We start from the raw sequence: 24,368 nt of genomic DNA, 5'->3' as shown, positions 1-24,368 counted from the left end.
TACCTGGGGACCACCAGGCTCCTGCCTGGAATGAGCTCCAGCAGCATCCAACCCCAACATGCCAAGCAGTTGGGGGCTGGGTCTCTGTAGCTGTGGGGGACGAGAGGTGGGAGGGGAACAGCCCAGGCTCCCTCCCAGTGCTCGGAGGACAACTGTGTCTCGGTCATCTCCCCATCCCGGGAGCCCAGCGTGGGGCTCTCGACATAAGAGGTTCTTGGCAAGTTTCTGAGCTGGATGAATGGCAGGTGGATGGGTGGGTGAAATGGGTGGGCAAGGGGATAAATGGATGAGTGGGCAAATGCAGAAAGATGGGTGAATGCAGAGAGGGGTGGTTGGATGGATGGACAATAGACAGATGGGTAGATGGACAGGCTCATAGATGGATGTATAGACAGATAAATGGATGGATGGGTGAGCAAATGGATACATTTAGTTGGATGACCGTACAGCTGGGCAAATGGGTAGAGGGATGAAGAGATAGTCAGATGAATTAAAAAGAACATGGATGGATGGAAGCAGTGCTGTGCTGGTAATTATTCAACGTGTGGTTCTCCAGGAAAAAGAGCCCTGTTTTGTAGTATTTCCATGGAGTGAACACGCCCACCATGGCCAATTTCAGACTACCAATGTGACATCACTGAGTGTGAAGTTGGAAAGGGACGTGCACAGTTGGTTCTTGGGTTCTTGTGAGCTAGGACGAGCTGGCTCGAGCACGCCACTGGAGGAAAGGTGGAGGAACAGAGGGAGGAATAGATGGAGGGAGGGATGGGCAGGCAACTGGACGGAGGGATAGGTGGCTGACTGGCTTACATACTATCTGGGAAGATGGACAGATAAATGGACAAACAGACAGACATTCAAATGCATGAACTGTAGGAGCAATAGTGATATTTGGTAAAATATAGAGAAGACCAGCACTGGGACTACTTGTAGAAAAGTAGACAAGCAGAGGAATCGAAAGCATGAGCTTAGAGGCAGGTGGGCCTACATTCAAATCACTGCTCCCCGCTTACTAGCTGGAAAAGTCTCTTTCCCTCTCTGAGTGACAGCTTTCTCACTGGGAAAGTGGCCAAAATAATAACTACCTCATAGTATCACTGAGAAGGTTAAATGGACAAAGCACGTAAACCCCAGAGCTTAGTGAGTGTTCAAAAAAATGGAAGCTTTTTTAGATATTAGACTATCTTTCAAATAATAAATGCTCAATATTTGTTGAATGGATGGACAGTTGATTGGACGGATGGATGGATGGATGGACGGCTGGATGGATGGATGGACGGACGGATGGAGGGATGAACGGATGGACAAGGTACTTTCTTTCCAATCCTATGTGATGTTGAGCTGCGGTTCTACCACCTACTTGCTGTGTGGCCCTCACCACATCATTTAACCTCTCTGAGCTTCTGTCACTTAGGTTCTCTGATCAACAAAATGAGACTCTTAAAGCAAGTGATATCAACCACTTTAGGGTATTAGGAACAATAAACGAAACTGCTCTGTCAGCTGTACCACATTGGGTAAATATTCACTATTGTTATACAAAGAAGTAGCAGGACAGGGATCCTTCTGAGAGTTACTCAGACTCCCCAGAAAACTGGAGTCCTGTTTCATCTGTAAATAAGACTGACGTGATAAATCATAAAGGACCTGGGCCTCTGCCTCTCTCAGGGTCAGAAGAACTAGATTCGAAGGTCAGCTGCAGAATTAGCCGGATCAGAGTCAACCAGCTGAGGTCAGAGCTGGCATTGCTGCCCAGGCCCCTGGCCAACCAGATCACGGTCACCTTAATTATGAAGAGATCACAATCAGAAAGTGGAAAGGTTCAGCGGAGCTGGGGGAAAAAAAAAGAAAAAACCCCCCACTGACCATGGGGATCGACCAGCAGGCCCTCGTTAATCAGGCTCAGGCTCCTGGTCACATCTGGGTCAAGTGCTCCTGAGGAGGTCCCTCTGCAGACCCTCAGTCATTTTCTTTGGCAAAAATCGGCCCACTGAGGGCTGGCTTGGCCAGACACCTGCAGGAGGGGCTCCACTAGTTCTTTTGCAGCTGCACAGGGTGCCAGGCTCCTGTTAGACTCTAAGGACAGGACCCGACTCTGCCCAGATCTCTGCTGCCCGACGCGCCACAGCACAAACTACATACAGGCAAGCAGCGGTGGCACCGGAAACATGCAGCGGCTGCAGCACGACGCATAGGAGCAGATGCGCCCCAAGCAGCTCAGGAGGGCAAAGCCCTGCAGGTGGGGCTGGGGTGGGGTGGTTCCCAGGCAGAGGTGGGTGTCAGAGGAAATGCCCCCTTACAATCCCTGGGGGCCTGCTGTTCAGGGAATAGGTGGGTCTGGGCCCATGGCCGGAGAAAAGTCCTCATGGTCAGAAATTCCAAGAACTCTGCATGTCGTTTGTCTGCTGAGGAAGAGTCCCAAGCCCCCAGCTTGAGGGTGTGCGGGACACAAGCCCAGGGGCAGCCCCCAGAGACCCCACCCCTGGGGCCAGGCCAAGGTGAGGGCCCGCCCAGCATTTCTCAGAGTGCTCTGTGGGCCCCTTGCATCCCCGGAGGACAGAACGCTGTTCAAAAGCAGATTGCCAGGACCCACCCAAACCCTGAAACCTGGGAGCGATGCCCCAACATCTGCGATTTCAACCAACTACCCACGTGATCCTGATGCCTGTGCAAGTCTGAGGACCACCACAGGAGAGCCCAAACTCAGCATCCCCGCACGTCCTGCCCTGAGAGGTGCTGCCGGTTCCCTCTTGGTCCCCAGCAAGAAGGCAGGGGGCCAGGGAAGTGGCTGTGGGAGATTAGGAGGGACAGTCAGAGGCTGAGAACAAGGGCTGGCCCAGGCCTGGAGTCCCACCTGCTCACACTCTCCAAAGCCGGGCTGGGACACATGAGTCCCGCCCCCCCCCCCATGCAGAGGCTACCCAGGGCGCGTGGCGCCTTCATAACCAAAGCCCCCTCTCTCCCCTAAACTAGAGCATGCTGCCCCTTCTAAGGACAGAAGCAGGAAGAGGCCTGTTCCTGGGCTTCCGCCTGGGTCATCCCTCCAACTGGGGACGCCTTTCCCATCTCCTCTGGCTTCTGCACCCCAGCTCCCAACCCGCCTCTCTTGGAAGGAAGCCTCCTGTGATTAGGCCCATCAAATCCCACCTGTGTCGGGCAGGCGGCCATAGGTACACGGGCTTGTGTTCACAGAAAGGCACGTTTTCTTCATTTTTGACAAATCGTTTCATATTCGGTATCTCCTCCTAGACCACAAAGGTTCCCCAAGCCTGGGCTGGGCCTCCCAGTCCCCCTGTACCCCAACCCACACCCTAAGATATGGACTGGGCAGAGAGCAGGTGTCCGAGATGCTTAACTTTTTTTGCTAGCAGGAGGTCAAGGCTGTTTTCCGTGGCGCCGCCCATGGGGGCCCAGCCGAGAGGAGACCAGGGTTCAGGAGAGACCTGCTCAGCCCCCAGGCTTCCTGAGGACTTGGGAAGCCCTCTTCATCTGAGTAAAGTCTGTCTGAAGACTCTTAGGTGTAGGTGCTGCTCTGGCCTGCGCCCCTCTCCCAGAAGGGATCCCCAGACTCAGAAAGGGGCAGGAGGCACTCAGAAAAACTTGGGAGTTGGAGGCCCCTGTAATCCAGCCTGGGCCTGGGGCCCCTGCCTGGTCCCTGCCCCACCTGCAGGCAGGACTCGCCGACAGGTTGAGCCCACTTGCCTGCCTGTGTCTTTTCAAAAGGTACCTTACAGAGACCCAGTCACCTCTGGTCGGGCAGGGCCTGTCTCTAAGAAGCTGCTCCCATTAAATCCCAAATCTCGGCATGGATAGAACCTGCCTTCTGGTGGCTTCTAGAGAACAAATGGGACAGGCAAGGCTGGCACAGAAAAGGAGGAACCAAACAATTCATCCTGCTCTTGGCTTCCGTGGCTCCTTCCATGAAATCAGCAGAATGAACTCTGTTCCAGGCAGACACTGGAAGCAATCAACGCATGGATGGCACTTTGAAAGGCTTTGGAAAGAAGCCTGCCAGGCACCTCTGACTTAGCCCGCTTGCTCACTTCCCCAGGGCAGAGGGCTGGCGGGTCTCCCAGGGCTGGTGGGGGTCTCGGATTGATCTGAGAAGCATCCTGTGAGGCAGGGAGATCAAGCTGATTTGATCCATGTGTCAACTGTAATCAGTTGGTTAGGCTGCCCAAGCACTGTGTTGAGGAGGATTCTGAAGCCAGATCTGAGCCCGTGAGCATCGTCATCAATTGCCGGGTCTGCCACAGGCCTGGAGCAGGGGCAGCACCTGTGCCAGGCACTAACCACGCCCATCCTAGGTTTAGGGCTCTCCACGGCCAATCAGCAATGCGGGTGGGTCACTTCCTGTCTCGGGATTACTTGGGCCACTTCTCCCTCTCTCACCATACATTCCTGGGAATCACTGAGGTTTAGGTACGAGTCTCAGGCCTGGCCCTCACCATCCCACTCGCAGGTGCCTTGGCTGGGGTGAGAGACGCCTTCCCCCTCACCTTGGGCTGGAAGGACACTCGGTGCTTGGCGGGCTCCGCCTCCGGCTTGGCCTCCTCCCCGGAGTCCTCGCTGTAGCTCTCAAACTCACTGGAGCTCCAGCCTAGGTCCTCCGTCTCCCGGGGTGCCCCGTCCCGGTGCACATCCTCGTAGAGCAGGTTCCTCTCTGCCCCTGCTGGCCAAGAGACAGGGCTGGTGAGCGGAGGCCCTGAGGCCAAGCCCACCAGCCCCAATTTCTGAACCCAGGCGGGCAGGTGGGGGGGTGGGTCAAGGTGGACCTTCAGCTCCACTTCCTGGTCCATAAGCAGGAGGCAGTGAGAACACGACATCCACCCCGCAGAGTGAGGAGGACGTGAAAAATGCAGAGAAGCACAAGAAATGTGCCTGGCACACAATCGGCTCAGTAACTTCCCCTATCCACATCACCTTGCTAGGATCTGAATGTTCATTTGGGGCTTGTGTGGCATTTTTTAGAGGAAAAGAGAAGTCCTAAGACCAAGTCCTGACTCAGGCCCTCAGCTCTGGCCTCAGCATCCTAGGGGGGAAAAAATGAAGATGTTCCGGAGCATTGAATGACTCAGATCCCTCACCCCAAATCTGAGTTCCCCATGAGGGTCCAGGATGGGCCAGTAGGGGGCGCGCCTGGCCCAGCATCCAGGAATGTTCCCTTTTCTTCCCCGGCCCCACAGGAAATGCCTTGAACGGGAAACTGGGGGACAGAGACCTGACAGTCCACTGGCCTGGAGGGACAGGTGCCACCAGGGCCGAGCACTCTTGGGGTCCCTGTCAACTCGGGTTTGAGATGCTGTTTCTAGACTGAGGTGGGAAAGCCAATTTCCCGGGCCCAGAACACGGGGTCCCAGCCCTGGCCCCAGCTCCACCTCTGGGAGCTCTCGGTCTCACCTTCCCCTCTGAGCTTCACTTCCTGGGTTGTTATCTGGAGAATAACTGAACCGCAGGCCTCACAAAAGTAAGGCCAGACTCCAAAAAAGTGCACAAAGGTGAAAATGCTTTTCGTTAACACAGACAAAATATGGCACTGAGATGGGTTTTAAAAAAAAAATCTGCTCAGAAACCACGCGTTCTAAAGAGCATGGAACTTTGGTTATTGGAGCCCTCTCTACAAAATGGGGATAATAAGCTGAAAGGTGGAGTAAATATAATATATGCACAAAAAGCTCTTAGCCAAGAGCCTGGCACATGGCAGGTGCTCAGCAAAGAGCAGCTGATCCTTACTCGTGGGGGCTCTGGGTGGGCTTGAAGGTCTCCACACTGACCCCAAGCCTCTACCTCCTCCGCACGGGAAAGCCGGGGGGTGAGGGGTCAGGGAAGATTTTCAGCCAAAGAGCAAAACAGACACACTGAGGCTTGGCTGGAGACTCAGGTCCCAGGATCAGGAGGAAGCACGGGGTTATTTTTCAGCAAAAGATGATAGTGACTAACGTCTCCAGGGAGTAGAGCAGCTGGTGACCAGGCTGTGACCTTCACAAGGCTGGGCTGATTGTCCTATTACTGCAATGGAGGCCCCACAACCTGTGAGTCGAGGGGCAGAGCCCAGTTCTTGGGGCTGCCCCAGAGGAAGAACCACGTGGCATCTACTTCCCCTGACTTCTGGCCCCGCCCACCTACATCTACATGCTGGATTCTCCCAGCAGCCCTGTGGGGCCGGAAATTATCACCGCCTCCCATCAGACAGATGAGAAAATGGGGCCCAGAGAAGACATGTGCTTGCCCAAAGTCAGGCAGTGAGCGGGGAGGGGGCTCCATCCACTCGCCGTGCTGACGACCCCCTGGGCTCGTCCAGAAATACTCTCTCCAGTGGAGACAGTGTCACCAGATTCCTAAGCCTTCAGAGGCCTCACAGTGGCCTGGTTCCCGCTCCCCCCGCCTCCTGGGGCCACGGGCGTCACTAATGCTCAGGAACATGGCTCCCCTTTCAAAGCACTTACCACCACCCACTCGGTGCTCTACATCAACTATCTCACGGCATCCTCCCCACAACCCAAGCAGGAAGCTAGCATTGCCCAGTTTTACAGATGCATCGACTGACGCCAGAGAGAGTAACCAGAAGTTTTGCGGCGTGACCCTCCCCAAAGTCCTGTGAAGTCAGGACGATATTCTGATTTCATACGAAGAAGCCAAGGCCCAAAGCACAGAGCGCTGTGCCCTAATTAATGGCAGAGCTGGGATGAGAGCCCAGGGCTGTGTGGGTCCACTGGCCTGTGCGGTCTGCACCTCAGTGGACAACCTCCCCACCGAGTGCCGGCTGAGCCCACAGGCCGTGCAGGTCAGTGCGGGGCCCTGGCAGGTGTGAGGCTCACAGCGCTCCTCGTGGGGTGCACCTACTGAGGGCTGGGCCCAGCCTAGCCGACTCAACCCTCTCACAGCCCCGAGAGAGAGTGGGGGTCTCAGGGCGGCGGTCCTGGTCCTCAGCTGGCAGGCTCAACTGGCTCCCAGGCCACCTGCTCTTGCCCACCTCAGGGTAAACCGCAGGACATGCCATATCCCCACACCCTGGGGACCCGAGGGTGCCCAGTGAAGACTGTGACCAAGTGATTAGTGGCTTGATTGGATTCAGGTGGGAGAACAGCCCAAAGGGGTCAAATAATGGCCTCAGGCCACTCAGATCTCCTGGCTCTGGGACCTTCATCCAGCCACCCTTTCCCACTCTCCCGGATTCACATGAGCTACAAGCAGGAATGGGTTCCAGGCTCCTCCAGGGCTTGTTAAATGGATGGATGGATCATGGGCCCATCCGCCCTGCTCCTGGGACAGGTGTCAGGAGTGTGCCCCCGGGGAACGTCGGGCCTTGTCATGTTGTCTCTCCCACTGGACTATATGCTGCCCCGGAATGGTTACGGTCGCCCCTGTCAGACTAGGAGCTCCACAAATGCAGGGGCAGTTTCCCCCACTAGATGGGGAGTCTCTGAAGACAGGCAGAACAGTGTTGTAGAAAAAGCAGAGTCCAGCAGACGTCTATTCAAATTCTGGCTGTGTGATCTGGGGCTGGTGGCTTAACCTCTCTGATGTGACTGTCAACTGGAGCCATAGGCCCTGCCCTACTGACCTCACGGGGTTGATTGAATAGGGGAAGCAAATGTGTTTTATCTTTCATAAAATGCCTCCCAAGTTCTTTTGGGGGGGAGGGGACAGAGCACTGGACTTGGAGTCAGAATGACCCAGGTTTGAATCCCAGCTCTGCCTCTACAGTTTCCTCCTCTGAAGAATAAGGAAGTAATACCCTAAGTCAAAGTTTCAAAGCAGATTACAGGAGATAAACCATGAAGAGCAGCTGGCAAAACGTGTTTAAGCAAAGACAGCTCTTACTATGAATGGATGTTAAATATTCCTCCTCCCTGGGTAGTCCTCCTTCCAGCTAGGTGAGTATGTGGGCCCAGTTCCAGCACACTCACCCTCCTCCACCCTGTTTCTCCTCTGCGGCCCCAATCTCCCCGCCTTCCCAGCCCCGCACGGGCCTGGCCCTACAGCAGGGCCCAGGCTTTCCCAGGCTTTCTCTGCTTCACCATTCAGCAAGTCTGGACTATTATCCCATTTTCAGGAGGAATGGAGGCTTGGAGAAGTGAGTGATTTGCCTGGAGACCCACAGCCCAGCATGCCCCTGCCCCTGAAGCCCTAACCCCTGCGCTTTTTGCCCTAACCCCGCCCCATGAAGCCCTAACCCCGCCCCAGCCCCAGCCTGGCCACGCCCTCAGCCGTCTCCGGACTCTCCCGGGAAGACGGCCGTGGTTTTTAAAAGCAAGAAGGAGGGGCCGTGGACTCGGTGGGGCCGGGGAGGAAGTGGAAGGAGAGACCCTCCCCAGGCCCCGCCCTCCCGCCGCCCCTCCCACCCCTCCTCTGTCTGGAGAGAAGCAGGACGCCTGAAAGAGGCTTTACCGGGTTGATGGGCGTCCAGGTTCTCGCAGGGGACGTCGTCGTAAATCACATCTTCTTCCAGGGCGGGGAAAGTAAACCGGTCGACTGGGAGAGAAGGGAGAGGAAAAGAGCACGAAGGAGGCTGTGGTGGCCCGGGGCGGCTGCCAGACTGACATCAGGACTGCACCAGCTGGCAGCTCCCTCTGCCCGCCCGCCCGCATCCCCACGGCTCAGCTGGGCCAGCGTCCTGCAGCCCAGCCCCTGGGGAGCCCCAGCCGGCCACTGCTCTGAGAGGACGCAGGTTCCGCTGCCTCTTACCGCTCCCCAGCCCCTCCAAAGCGCCCTCCCAGTGACTGCGGCACACCTCCCCCCCTGCCACCCTGCCACCTGCAGGCCTGCCCCTCTGACTGATGGCACCTGCAGGGAGCATGAAGCAAACCCAGCACCTGTGCCCCAGGGCCCGGAAGCCTCTTCAGCCGCCCAGGCCGCCAGGACTACCCAAAAGGAGTCACCCCCAACCCAGAGGCGGGGGAGGGCAAGGCAGCCATATCTAATGAGCACAGGATACAGCAGGGAGTGGGGGAATGGATTTGGAGAGTGGGGTTAAGGAGAGTCCCCCAAAACTCAGCCAGCGGGGTCCTGATTGGTAAAAAAAAAAAAAAAATCTGCAAATGAGCGCATCACTCCCCTAACATTTTTCTGGGTGTGCTATGAGCAGGGCAGAGAGCACATCCTGCCCATGTTAGCAGCTCCTGAGCTGGAATATTTAAAGAGGTCTCCCCCCCATAACTGTGTGCCCAATCTCTGCCCTCTCTAGGGGCATGTGGCCCCAGTAGAGCGAGGGTTTGGAAAACCAGCCCCCACGCCTGATGGTAGCCTGTCCTCACCCCACAGACCTTCCAGGAAGACAGAGGACCAGATGGACTCTGAAGTCGCCGTTCCTAACTGCGTTGCTCCCTGCAGTCCCAGGGCCCCCAGAGCCCTGTAGGAGCCTCACCGCCCCCTCCCCACCAACACAGATTCTGCCTCCCACATGGCTCAGACCTGCCCACCTCTCTCCAGGTCCCTGGCTCCAGCCATCAGCCTCCCTCCCCTGGACAGCCTCCAGCCCACCACCTTGTCTCGGAGCATCCGTGATGGGACTGAAATGGAGACGTGGTCTCATGGCTTCCTCTTGGCCTCTTATGGCTCACTGTCACTTTAGGGAAAGCACGGCCTCCGAGGCCACCCCACACACATTCTGGGAGGAACTGGGGAGATGGCAGTCTCACCTGGCCCTGCTCACCCCTTAGACCCTCCCCTCCACCACACCAAGGCTCACTGCTTCCCAGGTGCCAGGCATCCCCTCGCCCCTGGGCTCCGGCACAGGCTGCCCTCTTAGCCTAGACACTCTTGCCCTGACCCCTGCTCCTTCACTCTCTGCCTCAGGACTCGTGGGCTCTCCCAACTCCCACCTGCCCATCCTAGCACCTGCCCTCTGCACGGTAACCGCCCGCCTATGTGTCTGGTCCTGCTGCCAGAGGGACCTCGTCTTGGTCACGAGTGTACACCCACCACCCAGATCACCCTGGCCCGCTGCAGGAGCTTTGGAAGTATTGGGGGGACAGAGGAGTAGCTGAATGTGTGATCTACTCCTGGATCACGACTCACATCAGGTGGCCAAGGGGGCAACTCTCAAGGGTGGGCAGTGGCCGGTCCCCCTCAGAGCTGCCACCAAGCCCACAGCAGCCACGAAGCAAGGACAACCCCTCGGCTTGCACGAGCCCACATCAGCTCTCTCAGCCTAGAGAAGGGGAGGCTATCCTGACACCAACCTCCTGGGGCTGAGACCTGGGGGAGGGGGGGTGGGGGATGCAGGGGACTTACTGCGACGGGAGCTCTTCCATCTCCAGCTGGAGTGCCGGACCCCAGAGAAAGCTGTGTCCTCGGCATCCCCATTGCTCACCACGGCCGGCCCCCTGCAGGCGGAGAAGCAGGGCCAGTGAGCCGGGAGGATGGGACAGCTGGTTCCTTGAAGCGTCAGACAGCCCCTCACCAGGTGACAGGGCCACTTGCCCCCAAGGCCGAGCTGGGGAGGCCACAGCTGGGTTGGCCTTGGACAAGCCCCTTCCCCTCTTGGTTTCCTCACCTTTAGAAGGCACTGTTAGGCCGACCTGCTGCTTTACAAGAGCATAAAGGTCAAAGGTATTCACGGTGATAAGTGATAAGGATCAGATGCTCTCCAGGCCAGGGCACCCTGTCCCTCCTCCTCCACGGCAGACTCAGTGGGACTCTCCATCTCCCCAGTCTCCACATGCAAAATGGAGGAGAGGACTCGGGGGCCTTGCGTCTGAGAGACAAGGACCTGCAAAGCTTCACAAGACCATGCGCAGAAGGCAGGGCTTAATTCCCATACACACTTGAGGATGAGCTGGACCAGAGACACGCTTCCCAGGAGCAGAGAAGCAAAGGGAAAGCAGCGGAGAAACAGCAGACACCACCTTAACCAAGAGGTCAAGTGAGCACCCCCAGTGCCGTCACTCGGGCATCATGTACTCCAGATATGACGTGATGAGGAGGATGTTCACCTCTGTGGGGTTCTTACCCCAAGCCCATAACCCCAGGCTCATCATGAGAGAAACACCAAACAAACCCAGATGGGGCAACATGCTGTAAAACACCTGCCCACTACTCCTCAACGCTCTCAAGATCATGAAAAAGAAAACTGAGGAACTGTCACAGAGCAGAGCAGTGTAAATGACAACTGAATGCCATGTGGGTCCTGGATGGGATCCCGGGACAGAAAAGGAACATAAGCAGAAAAACTGATGAAATCCAGATAAAGTCAGGAGTTCAGAGAATGGTAATGTGCCAACGTTGGTTTCTTAGTTTTGATAAATATCCCGTGGTCGTGTAAGATGTTAACAATGGGGAAAACAGGATGAGGTGGTATATGGAACTCTATGTGCTACCTTTACAACATCCCTGTAAATCTAAAACTATCCCAAAGTGAAAGGTTTTTGTTTTTGTTTTTTAAAGCCCATGCTCAAAAAAAAACAAGCCACATCTGGCAACCCAGAGGGTAGAGGCCTTCTACTGTCCAAGGCAGCAGCCACTGTTAGGAAGAATTGACTTGAACTTGCCCGCACGCAAGCCCTTAACAGAGGAGGAGGAGAGGGAGGGGGAGGAGGAGGGGGAGGAGGAGAGGGAGGGGAGGAGGAGGGGGAAGGGGAGGGGGAGGGGAGGAGGTGGGGGAGGGGAGGAGATGAGGATGGGGAGGAGGATGGGGAGGAGGAGGAAGGGGAGGGGTGGGGAAGGGGGAAGGGAGGGAAGGGAGGAGGAGGGGGAGATGACAACCAGGAAGTGCAGGGAGAGGGGAGGGAGGAGAGTGAAGTGTGGAACACCTCCTTTGAGCGGGCCCTTGGCCTCGCCTCACCTTCCCAGTAGCGCTGACAGGTAGATCCTGGCATCCTTCCCACTCGGCAGGTGGCGGGCAGAGGAACCTGCCCCAGATCACCGGCCTGTGAGTGGCAGAGCCGGACCCTGAAGCCAGCCTGCTGGGCCCCGAAGCTGGGCTCTCAGGACTGCGTCTCAGGTAACAGAGCAAGGACGGCTGTGACGATGGAAACATGCCACGTCTGCGCTGTCCAGTGAGCCACACGTGGCTATGGAGCACTTGGAAGGTGGCTAATGGAACTCGTGTGGCTAAGGAACTTAACTTTTCATTTTATTTCATTTTAGGTCATTTAATTTTAAATAGCCACATGTGGCTAGTGGCCCCCAAACAGGACAGCACAGGCCGAAGCCACCAGCACTATTGGAGAAGCAAGACTCAGCTCCAATTTTACTGCCAGAAGTCAGCAGTGTCGCCCGGGGGTGAGGGGCACGTTTCAGTCCTGGGGTAACGCTTTCCATCAGCGGGAAGTAAAGGCCAAGAGGGGACAGGGCTGGTCTGGACCAGGAGGGGTGCTGGGCTGGAGCCACCTGAGCCCCAGTCCCTAACAGCGCTTCCCTGAGTCACCACCTTCTCAGCCTGGAGACGGCTTCAAGGTGCTGAGTCCAGCCGCTCAGAAATGCTCAGACACAACCAAGTCATTCCAGCGGGAGCTGACATGAGAGTCTGGCAGAATTTGGTTTTGAAGTTTGCTTTGCTACGTTAACCAGGACAACTGGTGTCTCCTGGAAGAACGTGCCAGGTGCTGCTTGCTATGCTTTACCTATATGTGCATATTTCACTACACAAGAGCGCACGTGAGGTAGGCAGTGTCGTCCTCATTCTAAGATGGGGAAGCTGAGGCTCACGAAGTCTTGATGACTGACTCTACCGAAGTCGCTCGGCTCATCAGAGGCAGCTGGGATCTGCAGCCCAGGCTGTCCGCCCGCAGAGTTGCTCCTTCCACCAGACCATGTGGAAGTAGGGAACTCGCATCCAAACATTCACCGACATCACAGATTCGCTGTGTCACGACGTCACTGCACCTCGCTTGACTACTCTCCCAACCATGTTTTTAAAAAGGAAAGAGAGAAAGAGCTCTTGGCATAGTCAGAGACACACGGTCGAGTCTCCGTCCGGGAGAAATCGTGACACCAGCTCCAAGGCTGAGGTGCATTTCGACCAGTGAACACCCCAGAAGGTCCCGGGTAACCTCTAAAGGTGACATCGAGGCGGGATGGGCATATTGGGGTAAGGTCAGACAGCTTTAGAAGGGATCTGGAACTGCTATACTAAAAGCCAGGATGGGGCTGAAAATATGAGCCTCTGGTTTGCACGTTACCAAAACACAGTGAACTTATTTTTTCATTGTATTTCATTTTCAGTAATTTAATTTTAAACAGCCGCATGTGGCTAGTGGCCCCCGAACAGGACAGCGTGGGTCTAAGCCACCGGCACAACTAGAGAAGCTCGTGCTTCTATTGAGCAGCGACCGAGGTACTGGTCCTGGCTTCCTGGGCGGGGGAGCAGGGGTCACACAGCAGAGCAGTCACCTTTATGCCCACCCTGAGTGCCTCAATGGCTGAGGCAAGCAGAGACACCAGGGGCCCCAAGGGAGGAAAGAGGCCAGTGCCCGTGCATGGACAGGTCTTCCCAGGCTTGGCTGGAGACCACCAGCACCTGTGCCCTGTGCTTTGCTGCTATCTTCTCTGCGCCCAGCCCTAGGCAGAGTGCTTGAGGACAAGTGTGTGTCTTATTGTGACCATTTTACAGATGAGGAAAGTGAGGTCCAGAATTGGCAAGTACCTTGCCCCAAATCACCTGGCCAGCAAGTGGCAGAGTTGCACTTTGCCTGCAAAGCCTTGCTCTTGACATCAACTCTGCTGCCCTCAGACCTGAGCAGGTGTTCCCCAGGCAGACGGGAGGGGGAAGAGCCTCCCAGGCCAGGGAAGCAGTGGGCATGGCAAGAAATGAGGCTGGGGGTGCCTCCTCCCTCCCTGGCCTTTCTAGCTGCCTGCAAAGGCCACTGACCCACCCTGAGCCCACCCAGGGGCAGCCTCTCCCAGCTGCTGCCTGGCTGGAAAATCTAATTCTCCTTGTGAGCAAACACTCCTGGAGCCTCCCCAAATGTTTCGGATAATAAAAGAGCCATAAAAAAGCAATAAGAGTCCAATTATCTTGCCCTTATCTGAGCTTCCTGCACTTCTAATGCCTCTCAGCTTGCACACTCAAGAAAGGCCAGCCACTAAGATGACACCGTCTTACAAAGTGAGGCCACCGCCACTCGAATGCCAAGAAAAGGAGCCAAGTCCGTGGAGAGGAACAGAGAACGAGAAGCTGGGCAAAGAAGAGAAGGCCCCCCGTGACAGCGTTCACCGACCAGACTGAGGTCAAGTACACCAGGAGGCCACCACGGAGCTCAAAGCACCTTCTGAGCCCACCTCCTCTCTCTCCAGGGACACGCCGGGGACAAGAGGGGAGTGAGTGTCCTGTGACAGCAGGGACCTGCTCTGGCCTGGTCACCCCATTCTGTCAGCCCCTTCACACGAGGACGCTCAGTGATGATGGATGCCCCCGCCCCCCAGCCTCTTCTAAAGACAAGAAGCCCCACTCCGAGAATGGCAGCACCCCTGCCCCTGCTGGGCCCGGTTGCTCAGCAGGTTCCACAGGGTCCCTTCCCAGAGGCTACACAGTGTGAGTTGTCAGAGAGAAGACCCCCAAAACCAGTACGGTCAGAGGATCCCTGGCTGGCTGGGTGGCTGGCTGGGTGTGTGTGTGTGTGTGTGTGTGTGCGCGTGCGCGCCTTTTCCAGGACAAGGTATGAAAAATATGAAAGAGGAAAGAATTCCACCTTTGGGAATTGAAAGGACCAGAATAACATGAGCCTTATAAGGCCTTGAGTAAAACCCAATCTGCAGCAGACCGAGGGCTGGGACAGCAGGGCTTGCCCAGGATGGCCCGACTCAGAGTATCACTCCCCTCGAGAAATTCCCCACCAGCACCCCCCACTACCCCCACTACCCCTATCCCTAAATCCAAGAGACACAAAAGAAAGGCAAAAACATCAAGCCCAGATTAAGCCTGCTGCCAGATTTCTTTTGAGCCCTGGCCACTTTCTAGTTCATATAGCATGTTAAAGCCAGAAAGGGGGCAGGGGGCAGGGATAAATTGGGAGATTGGGACTGACATATACACACTACTATATATAAAATAGATATCTAATAAGGACCTACTGTATAGCACAGGGAACTCAACTCAATACTCTGTAATGACCTATATGGGAAAAGAATCTTAAAAAGAGTAGATATATGTATATGTGTAACTGATTCACTTTGCTATACAACTGAAACTAACACAACATCATAAATCAACTGTACTCTAATAAAGATTTAAAAAAAAAAAAGGACTTCCCTGGTGGTCCAGTAGTTAAGACTCTGCGTTTCCATTGAGGGGGCATAGGTTCGATCTGTGGTCGGGTAAGTTCCACATGCCGCAAGGTGCAGCCAAAAAAAAAAAGGCAGAAGGACCTTGAAGATCACCTGGTCGGAGGATTCAAAGCAGCTGCCCACGGCAGTCACCTGGGAAGCTCCTCAGAGATACAGACCCAGAGCCCCTGCCCCAGTGATTCTGACCCATCAGTCAGGAGGGGCCCAGCATTGGTGTTTTTAAAGCTCCCTCCTGGCTCCAATGTGCAGCCAGGGTTAAGAACGGGGGAATCATGGGCTTAGGGTGGGAATAGACATATGCTCCAGAGCCAACAGACCTGGGATAAGATCGCAGCTCTGCCACTTGGCTGTAGACCAGGACAGTGGCTAAACGTCCTGGAGCTGCTGAGGGATGGGATGAATAATCGCTCTACTTCCTGCCGTGAGGATTAAATGAGATAACACAGATAAGGCACTTAGCACCTCTCCCTGCCTCAGTTTCCAAATCTGTGAAATGGAGCAATAATAATTCCCTCTTAGGGTTCCAGGAAGGAGTAAATAAAGGCTTGTAAAACTCTTAGCAGAGGGTCTGGCCCACGATAAATACCCCCGGTGCACTGTTTCCCTTCCTCCTCCTTCCCCTCCACCCCTCCTCCAGCTAACGGGGTCCCTGTATGCAATCACCTCTTCACACCCCTCACATATGGAATGGTTCTGGGCCCCAGTCTGTTTGCCCTGTGCCATCCCCCACATGGTCACAAATCCACTTACTGAATGAGCAGAGTGGGGAGGAGCCCCCAGGGAAGTCGGAGGAGGGGACCCTGACTTGATGTCTATAACACAGTCCTCAGTGGGGGGCGAGCATCCAGGCTCCCGGGGAACCATCTTTCCCCACAGCCACAGACAATAACCCAGACCCCACCTTGGCCTTCTTCTCTGTGGTGCACGCACCTCCCTCCCGTCATCTCGAGGGCCCCAGGCTCAGCAGTCTGGGGCCAGGACAGGCACTGTACCCTCAGCAATAACTTATCAAGAGCCTTGTGGGGTATTGCAGAAGTTCCCATGGGAAAATGCTCACCCTATGTAATTAGGTCAAAAGGTGAGCTGGGAAACAGCATGTGCAATAAAACCACAGTTCTATAAAATATTGATATATACACATATGTATACTTCTATAGCAAGGAAGCTGGGCAAGAACACACAGTGATAGAATTAAAGGTTGCTTTTAGTCTATCATTTTCTGTACTTTCCAATTTTTCTACAGTAAACATGCACGACTATTAGAAAAAAAGAAAGAAAGAAAGGGAGAAGGAAAACACATCCCAGGCAAGTTGAGCAACAGATTGGCCAGCGCGGGGTCCCTTGTGCCCTGGAGTCCCGCTCCAGGCAGACCCACACCCTTTGAGGACAGTGGTAAGAGCAGCTCGCTGACGGAGCATCTGGTCCTCACATTTCATTTAGCCTCCACTTTACAGAGGCAAAATGGAAGGTTAAGCAGATCAGACAATGAACGGGTCCTGGGTTGTGGAGCTGATGTGGAAGACAGGCAAGGTCCAAACCAGTTCTATGCGGGAGACGGGAGGGCAGAGGTTAGAACACTGGGTCTGGAAGCCAACCAGGTTCAACCGTGGCTCTGCCTCGTCTCAGCTCCGTGTCCTGAGGCTGACAGCGTGTGTTCTCTGCACCTGCTTCTGCATCTGTAAAATGGGGATTACAGTAGCACCCACCTGTGAGTGTCACGAGCATTACTGGAGGCGGGAGAGGCTCTTAGAACAGGGCTTGGTGAATAATAAGTGCAGAATACGCGCAGGCCATTATTATCTGGCTACAGAGCCCATAAACACACCAAGGCACAGAATGTCAGCCCCCCAAGGGCAGGGACTGTCTGCCTCTGTCGCTGCAACGCCTGGCACATTGCAGGCACTCAGTAGAGAGGTGGAGGATGGAGGACAGAGGGGAAGGGCAGGGGGACTCCCAGCAGAACGCTGGCCTGGGTGGGCAGGGGGCTGCTGGGGAAGAGTAAACAGAGCCCTGGCCCTCTGGCTTTGAACCCAAGCGCCACTACCTGCCACTCAGCTCCCTTGGACCAGTGACTGCACCTCTCTGGGCCTGCACAACGGGACCCATAACAGTTCCCTCTTTCCAGGGCTGCTGTGTTAGTCTCCTACTGCTGCTGTGACACTTACCACAACCTTAGTAACTTCAAACAACACAGATGTATATTATCTCACAGCCGTAAAGGTCCGAAATCCACAATGGGTTTCACTAGGGTAAAAGCAAGGTGTTGACAGAGCTGTGCTCTTTCCGGCAGCTCTAAGGGAGAATCTGCTCCCTTGCCTCTTTCCAGCCTCTGGAAGCAGCCTTGGCTCGTGGCCCCTCCTCCATCTTCAAAGCCAACCGCACAGCATCTTTCAATCCCTCTCTGACTCCACAGGCCCCCTTATAAGGATCCTTGTGATTCCGTTGGGCCCGCCTGGATAATCCAGCATCATCTCCCCATCTCAAGGCCCTTAACTTCATCACATCTGTACAAGGTCACACATTCCCAGGTTCTGGGAATTAGAACATGGAAGTCTTGGAGAGGGACATTAATCTGCCTGCCACAGTTGTGCAAATCAAAATGAGATGCGTGTGGAAAGGGCTACATAAACTGTAACGTCCGTGCACGTGTAAACTATTAGCACCGTGTCTTCTTTGTGCCAGGCACTGGGATGGAAGATGCATAAGGCAGAGTCCTGTCACTGCAGGGATCCAGGGGGTAGACTTGACACAATCCTGAAGGGGGACTCGATGTAATGAATGTGAACCTGTGTACATTTTTTCAGGCCAGAGACTGTGTGGCCTTCATACTGGGGACTCAGAGGGTCTGTGACCCAAAGACCATAGGTCCTATATGGAAACCCCTTGTAGCCAGGGGTGGAAAAGGGGAAAACGAAAAACAAAAATACAGCTTTTCCAATTTAGGGATTGGCAAGGGGCCAGACAGAGGTCTTTCATGGGAAAACGGTCCCCATAACCCTCCCATGAGGGACTCCAGTGGGAGGGAAGCTTGTCTCTGTCAGTCCTCGGGTCCCAGGGAGACCCTGCAGGACAGGACACAGGAGGCTACGAATGCTCTGGATCTGGGGAAACAGCAAGTTAAGGGCAAGCTCGGGATGCCAAGCAACTCCAGACTGGGTCTGCAGCAATCTCACCAACCTTCAGGGACACCTCCACTTCCTCCCGGGGCCGGGGGATACTCCAGCCTCGTCAAGCTGCCCCCCAAGAGCCCCCACGCTCCCCAGACCCTCGGCCCTCAGAAGCCACAAGGCCAGGCTGCAGGCAGGCCCTCCAGCGCCCTGTTTCCATCCTGTTCAAACACTGCTTCCCCAAGCCTGGTCTGATCTTCTCGGCACCTGATACGTCCAGGGAGGATGGGTCTCCTTGACTCTCCCAGCTGCCCAGCTGCTTCCCTCAGGCTCCAGGCCCGGGTGAGCGATGCTGGCCAGCGGGCAACACAGTCCATCTTGCCTGGATAAGCCCAGGAAGGGGCAGGACAGGTACCTCCCGGGAGCCACTGAGAGTCCCTGCAGCCGGGCCAGGAGCCAACAGGAAATGCCGAGGCTGCAGTGGGGCCGGTGGGGATGGCAGCGAAACTGGGCAGGAAAAGCAAACAAATCCAGAGGGCGTGGTGCGCTCAGAGGTGAGAGACGAGGCCTGAGTCTGGGAAAACACAGGGAGCCGGCGACCTACGCGCTCTCATTTCCCAGCAAGTACTTACTGGGTGCTCAGGGTGGCTGTGAGTTCACAGGTTTCAAAGTCCATCAGAAAGGCCAACCCTGTGAGCTCCAGCAGATGGATGGCTGTGGAGGCAGACGGGCCAAGCTCCAGCCCTGCCATTCACCAGCTCTGCAAGATCTCAGGTAAACTACTTCAACGCTAAGCCTCAGTTCCTCATCTGCAAAATGGGCATAATCAGTAGCCCCGCCTCCTAGGGCTGTGTTGCCTAGGAGATGAGATCTTGGGCAGGAAGCACTCAACTCAGAGTGTGACTCAGGAAACAGCAGCCGACATGAGTGGCATCGGCGGGATCATCCACTCAGCCACTTGAGGCCTCCCTTCCCTCTGGCCTCTGTCCTGGCCTCAGTCAGCTGCCAGAGTCAGAACCCCGGTTCAGAGATTCTGTTTCCACACCGTTTGTTTTCTCTTCATTTTCACGGAGACACTGAGAGTCGTCTTTCAGACCCGGCTCCTCCTTCTGTCCATCGGAATCCATCGTTCATTCAACGGGGATGCCTTCAGCACTCGCCCTGTGCCTGGCACCATGCTAAGCCGGGAGGATATGGCAGCAAACAAAATACCCACCTCCCCCACCAAGAAAAATCCCTGTCCCCATGGAGCTGTCCTGCAGGTGGAGACGCCCTTCCACACCCCTCTGCCATCACAAGACCTCTGTGTGGGGCAAGAGGGGAGGGGGCTGCTTTTACTCTGCTCCCATCTCAAGGGAAGGGGCGCCACCCAGAGTCACACACAGGCAGGGCCGAGGCCACTCTGCTTGGCTCCCCAGGTGGGGTCTATGGAACATTCCAGCAACAGCTTGGACACTACTCTCCCAAGAGCTCAAGAGGCAAAGTTAGATCTCATAAGAGGCAAAGTTCTTACCCCAATAAACACACACAGAAGGGGATCGTTCATACGGAGCCAGCCACCCCTCCCAGCATGAACCAAAGTCTGAAGTCCTGAGCTTGGACCCTGAGTCCCCAGCGCACCCCTGGAGGGTCGGGTGATGGTCAAACACCTGGCCTCCGGTCGGAGAGGCCCTGGCTCTAGTCTCTGTTGAATGAACATGTACCATCTACATGTAACTCTGGCCACCTAACTTCCCCAAGCCCCAATTTCCCACCTGTGACGTGGGTAATGAAGTGTCCGCTTCCTAGAGACAAGAGATGGGAATGGGCATTTAGCTTGGTGCCTGGTACACAGTAAACACAATCACTGTTATTACTATTATCATTCGCTATTATTGCTGTTGTCGTTGCTGCTGTTATCTGATAATATGTCCTGTTTCGGAAAGAGAAAGTGGCAGCAGCTAGCCGAGCAGGCTGAAGGTTCTTTTGCCCGGCAGCAGGACGGACAAGGGCCCAGGCCTCCTCGCTCCTTGGGATTGTGGAGCAGCAGGGCCCGACGCTAAAATCACGCCGTGGGCCTCAGCACCACACACACTCAGCAAAGCCAGCAACTCTGCCTACCCCATAACAGACTGGCTGCCTCCTCGGGGCAATCCCACCCACCAGGTGAAGGGACCCGGAAGCCCACAGCCCTCACAGCCAGACAGGGACCCGGTGCCCCTGCCCAGGTCACCTGGACCGCCCGTCAGCCTCAGCTGTCCTCGTAACCAGTGATGCAGCACCGAATAAATGTTAACTTAACGTACACCTCACAGAGCCCTGCAAGAAAGTAGATTTATTATCCCCATTTTACTGATTAAGAAAGTGAGGCTCGGGACAGGAAACAACTTGCCCAATGACACACAGGTATTAAGTAACAGGTGAGACTCGAAGCCAGCTCTCTGCGGCTCAGAGCCCGAGCTCCCAGGCCCTCGAAGACCCGGACTCCAGCCCTCACTTTACCCACGGCGCTCCCACCGCCTTCCCTCCCCAGCTGTGGATGAGAGCTGGGGAGGGAGTGAGGTCACTTTGAGGCTGCCCGGATCTGGGCAGTGGTTCTAACTGTGCTGTCAGGAGCCTCGAGTCAGGCAGCCCTTGCTTTTCTGGAGGCCAGGAAGGCAGCCAGGCAAAGCCCAAGGCCATTTCCAAGCCTTCAGGTAGGGACCGTGAAAGAAATGCTGTGAGAAGAGATGAAATGTCCTCCACTTGGAGATTCGTTTTTTCAGAGCAATGTCGGCTTAGTGACTACCTTTGGGAAAATTTTTTTTAAAAAAAGAAAAGAAAGAAGGAAAATCAAGTTTTTTTTTCCCTTTGTCTTGGATACCAAGGAGAAGGAAAGCGATCTGGATTGACTCTTCTCCCAGAGGACTCCAGAGTGGAAATTCACCATCCGGGAAAGGAGGTGGAACTTAAGAAAATGGAGACCTGGAAGGGAGGGAACAAAGCTGGGAGCAGCACAGAGACACTTGACGGACAAGGTGTCAGGAGGCCGCCAGCATCTCACTGGGTGACTGTGGGCAAGCCCCACCCCTCAGTCTCTCCATCTGTAAAATTAAGGGGCTAGAAAGGAAGTCTCTCGGGACTCCTGCTGCAATCAATATTCTGCAGGGGACTCACAGCCCATGAATGTTTGCCCCCATCAAGGGCTCTCAAAAGTGATGTTTATTCACACCTGTTGGCAACCCAGGCCCAGCCCAGGAGTCAGAGGCACTGGGCACACAGTCTCCGCCCCTTCGGCCCCATCGCACTGGAAACATCCAAACTGGTCAGGAGGCAGGAGCAGAAGCAACCAGCCTCACTTATTCCTCACGATGCGTAGCGGCAGAGAACACGTCCATCTTACAGATGCAGAAACTGAGGCTCAGAGAGCTTCACAGGGAGCCCAAAGCCACCCAGCTACTGAAGGGCTGAGTGAGGATGTGAACCTCCAGGAGATGGTGTTCAAGGGAGCTGGGCTAACACCAGGACCAGGTATAGGATAGGTGGGCGTGCTACGGAATGGCGGGTGGTGGGTTAAAGGCAGAGGCTGGGCCCCTCTCCCAGAAACGCTTGGCCCACACTGAGTGATTCTGACACAGTATAGCACCAGCTCTGGGGGCCACTGCAACAAGGCCTCCACAGGGCACCAGCACCAGCCAGACACAGCGTCTGGCCGCAGCCACCAGGTCTCCAGGACACACAGAGAGAAGGCGGCAGGGCCGGGCCAGACGGCTATGCTCCTGACTCTGAGGTCAGGGAACCAGGGTCTCCAGAAGGATGGCCTGAGAAAACCAAGTGCCAGACCCCTGGAAGGGGTGCACTTGCTGGCTGCCCACACCGTTTCCCAACCCCCTGCCCCCAGTCCCTGCTCAGTGGCTTCCTCGTGTGGACCCCTCCTCTCTCTCTCCACCGGTGAATTGATGCTCCCTTGCTCAGCCAAGACCCCCCTAGCGCCCCTCCGGTCAGTGTTCCTGTTCCCTGGGCACCCCCTGTCCCACCTGGATGAGTCTGCTTCCCTATCCAGACTGAGCTTCTGGGTGGCTTCATTCCGGGCCCACCCTGGAGGGACGTAACCCCTGGGAGATCACAGCAATGTCAGGACTTCCCAGCCCAGGCGCAGAATCTCTGATTCATTTCAGGTCCCTAACCAGGGAGGAGAGCCTGGCGCCTCTTCTGGCCATAATTACACAGTGGCAAGCCCAGCAGAAACCCTCCCAGGGTCCACCCACTCCAACAAGCAAACGAGCACACACAAGGACTCCTAGGCTTGAATTTGAATCCAGAACTGCCCTGGCTCCCGGACCCAGGGCCACAATCTGCATCTCTGAGACCTCCAGCTGGGTGACACCTACCTGAGAATTAGCCGCCCAGATTCAGCAGCTCCAGAAAAACAAAGGGACCTGCCTGAGAATTAACCCCCCCAGATTCAGCTCACGCTAGAAGAACAAAGGGAGGCTAAGACACCCCTCCCCAGACTAGGGCAGCCAGGATTTAAACTCAGGGCCCCAGGGGCCCCAGCCATCAACCCCAGGGCCTAGATCCACCACTGAGGCTTCCCTTAGAAGAGGACTCTCTAAACACCCAGGTCCTGAAAGCCGAGCAATGAGCAGCAGTGAGCAAAGCTCCAAGAGGCCTCAGCTTTCACAGCCCCCAACTCCCAAATGCACGGTCCAACTTGCTGAAGACCACAGAGGGAGTGGTGGTAAAACTGCCTTGATTAGGTGCCTGCAGTGTCTCTAGGTGTCTTACCCAGCAGTTCTTCATTCTTCTATGGAGGAAGCAGTGGCCCATTTTACAGATGAGAAAACCAAGGACTGGGGGACTGGGACTTACACAAGGACCCATGCTGGGTCCAGAGTACGATGCAGGCGATCACCCCAACACCCAGGGGTGTTAGCCTTTAGGCTGCCCTGCCTCAGACAGGCTCCCAGGTGGAGAAGGGCAGAGTCCCCAGCAACAGTCACAGGAAAGGGAGCAGGAACGGTACCGGCAAAACAAATGGCGATGGCAAAGACAATTACAGAGGGTGGCACCGTGTGGAACACCAGAGAGCTGTTTAATTCCCAGCCACAACCCAATGGAGTGGGTAGGTACTTCATTGTTTTCATTTTGCATATGAACAGACTGACTTTGGAGAGTTTATGTGACTCCTTCCAGCCACACAGCTGGCAAGGGACAAAGCCAGGATGTGGAGCCAGGCCTGCTTTCTACTTCACAGGCTTGTGGGAAAAATAAAGGAAAAAGTAACACGTTTTAGGGACTGACCTCTTCCCTCCGGCCCAGGGATCCTGAAATGCGTTCCTCCTTAGCCAAAGACCTGCCCTGAGCCCCCACAGCCGCAGCTCCACCCCTTCCCACACCTCCTGCCCGGTCTCTCCTCATTTTCCAGCTGCCAGAGCAAAAGAACGAGGCTCACTTACTGTGTCTGGGGCGGTGAGGCCGCTGGGTCTGGGTCTGCGGGAGGAGAGCAGAGGCAGAGCCCGTCAGGCCAGCGGCTGGCCCAAGGGACTCAGCGCATCCCCGCCCCCTTTCCCAGCTTCCCCGGGGGCCCCAGAGACGGCCCGCCAGCCCGGTGCCTGCTGCGTCCCTGCCCGCCTTCCCCCAGCCCCACACCATCATTAAGCTCCCCTACCAGTCCTACCTGCCTGTCCCCACCCCCAGCCCCATGGCCCACATCCCAGCTCCGACCAGAACCAGTCACGCTGCCTGCTCTGGGCCTGCCCTCACCCGCAGCCCCTCAAGGAGCCCCTTGTCCCCAAGCCTGCAGGAACTTCCTGCCGGTCCAGTCCCCAGTCCCTCCCGATGACAGAAGCTGCCATTTAACACCGGCCTTATCAGGGCCTTCCCGCCCCCAGGGCTCTGGGAGGCTGCGGCTCTGGCAGCTGTGATTCCCTGGGAGAAGCTGCGGGGAGAGGGGAGCTTCCGAGAGACAAGCTCTGGGCAGTAACTGTCGCTGAAGCACAACCGACAGCCAACCACTGCCATTGACGGCCAACCACTGCCATTTACGACGTGCCAAAGTGCACCAGATGCTGC

General features: G+C 55.7%; 1 protein-coding gene across 17 annotated transcripts in view; it reads right to left on the bottom strand.

The window, feature by feature from the left end:
• The window catches only part of ARHGEF10L (Rho guanine nucleotide exchange factor 10 like), a 158,906-nt gene that overhangs the window by 78,139 nt on the left and 56,399 nt on the right, over positions 1-24,368 (bottom strand). For 13 of the 17 annotated variants that reach the window (XM_036853931.1, XM_036854003.1, XM_036854025.1 and 10 more), the window contains 4 exons: positions 23,753-23,786; positions 10,237-10,328; positions 8,392-8,475; positions 4,500-4,672 (listed from right to left, as the gene is read on the bottom strand). In XM_036853931.1, coding sequence (XP_036709826.1) covers positions 4,500-4,672; positions 8,392-8,475; positions 10,237-10,328; positions 23,753-23,786 — 383 coding nt within the window. The remainder of the gene's footprint in view (positions 1-4,499; positions 4,673-8,391; positions 8,476-10,236; positions 10,329-23,752; positions 23,787-24,368) is intronic. The other 4 variants (XM_036853959.1, XM_036853978.1, XM_036853995.1 and 1 more) reach the window with 1 other exon arrangement.

This window comes from Balaenoptera musculus, chromosome 1 (assembly GCF_009873245.2).
Source record: "Balaenoptera musculus isolate JJ_BM4_2016_0621 chromosome 1, mBalMus1.pri.v3, whole genome shotgun sequence".
NCBI classification, from domain to species: domain Eukaryota; kingdom Metazoa; phylum Chordata; class Mammalia; order Artiodactyla; family Balaenopteridae; genus Balaenoptera; species Balaenoptera musculus.
Note: the sequence above shows the minus strand (reverse complement) of the source record. Positions and strands in the feature narration are given on the sequence as shown.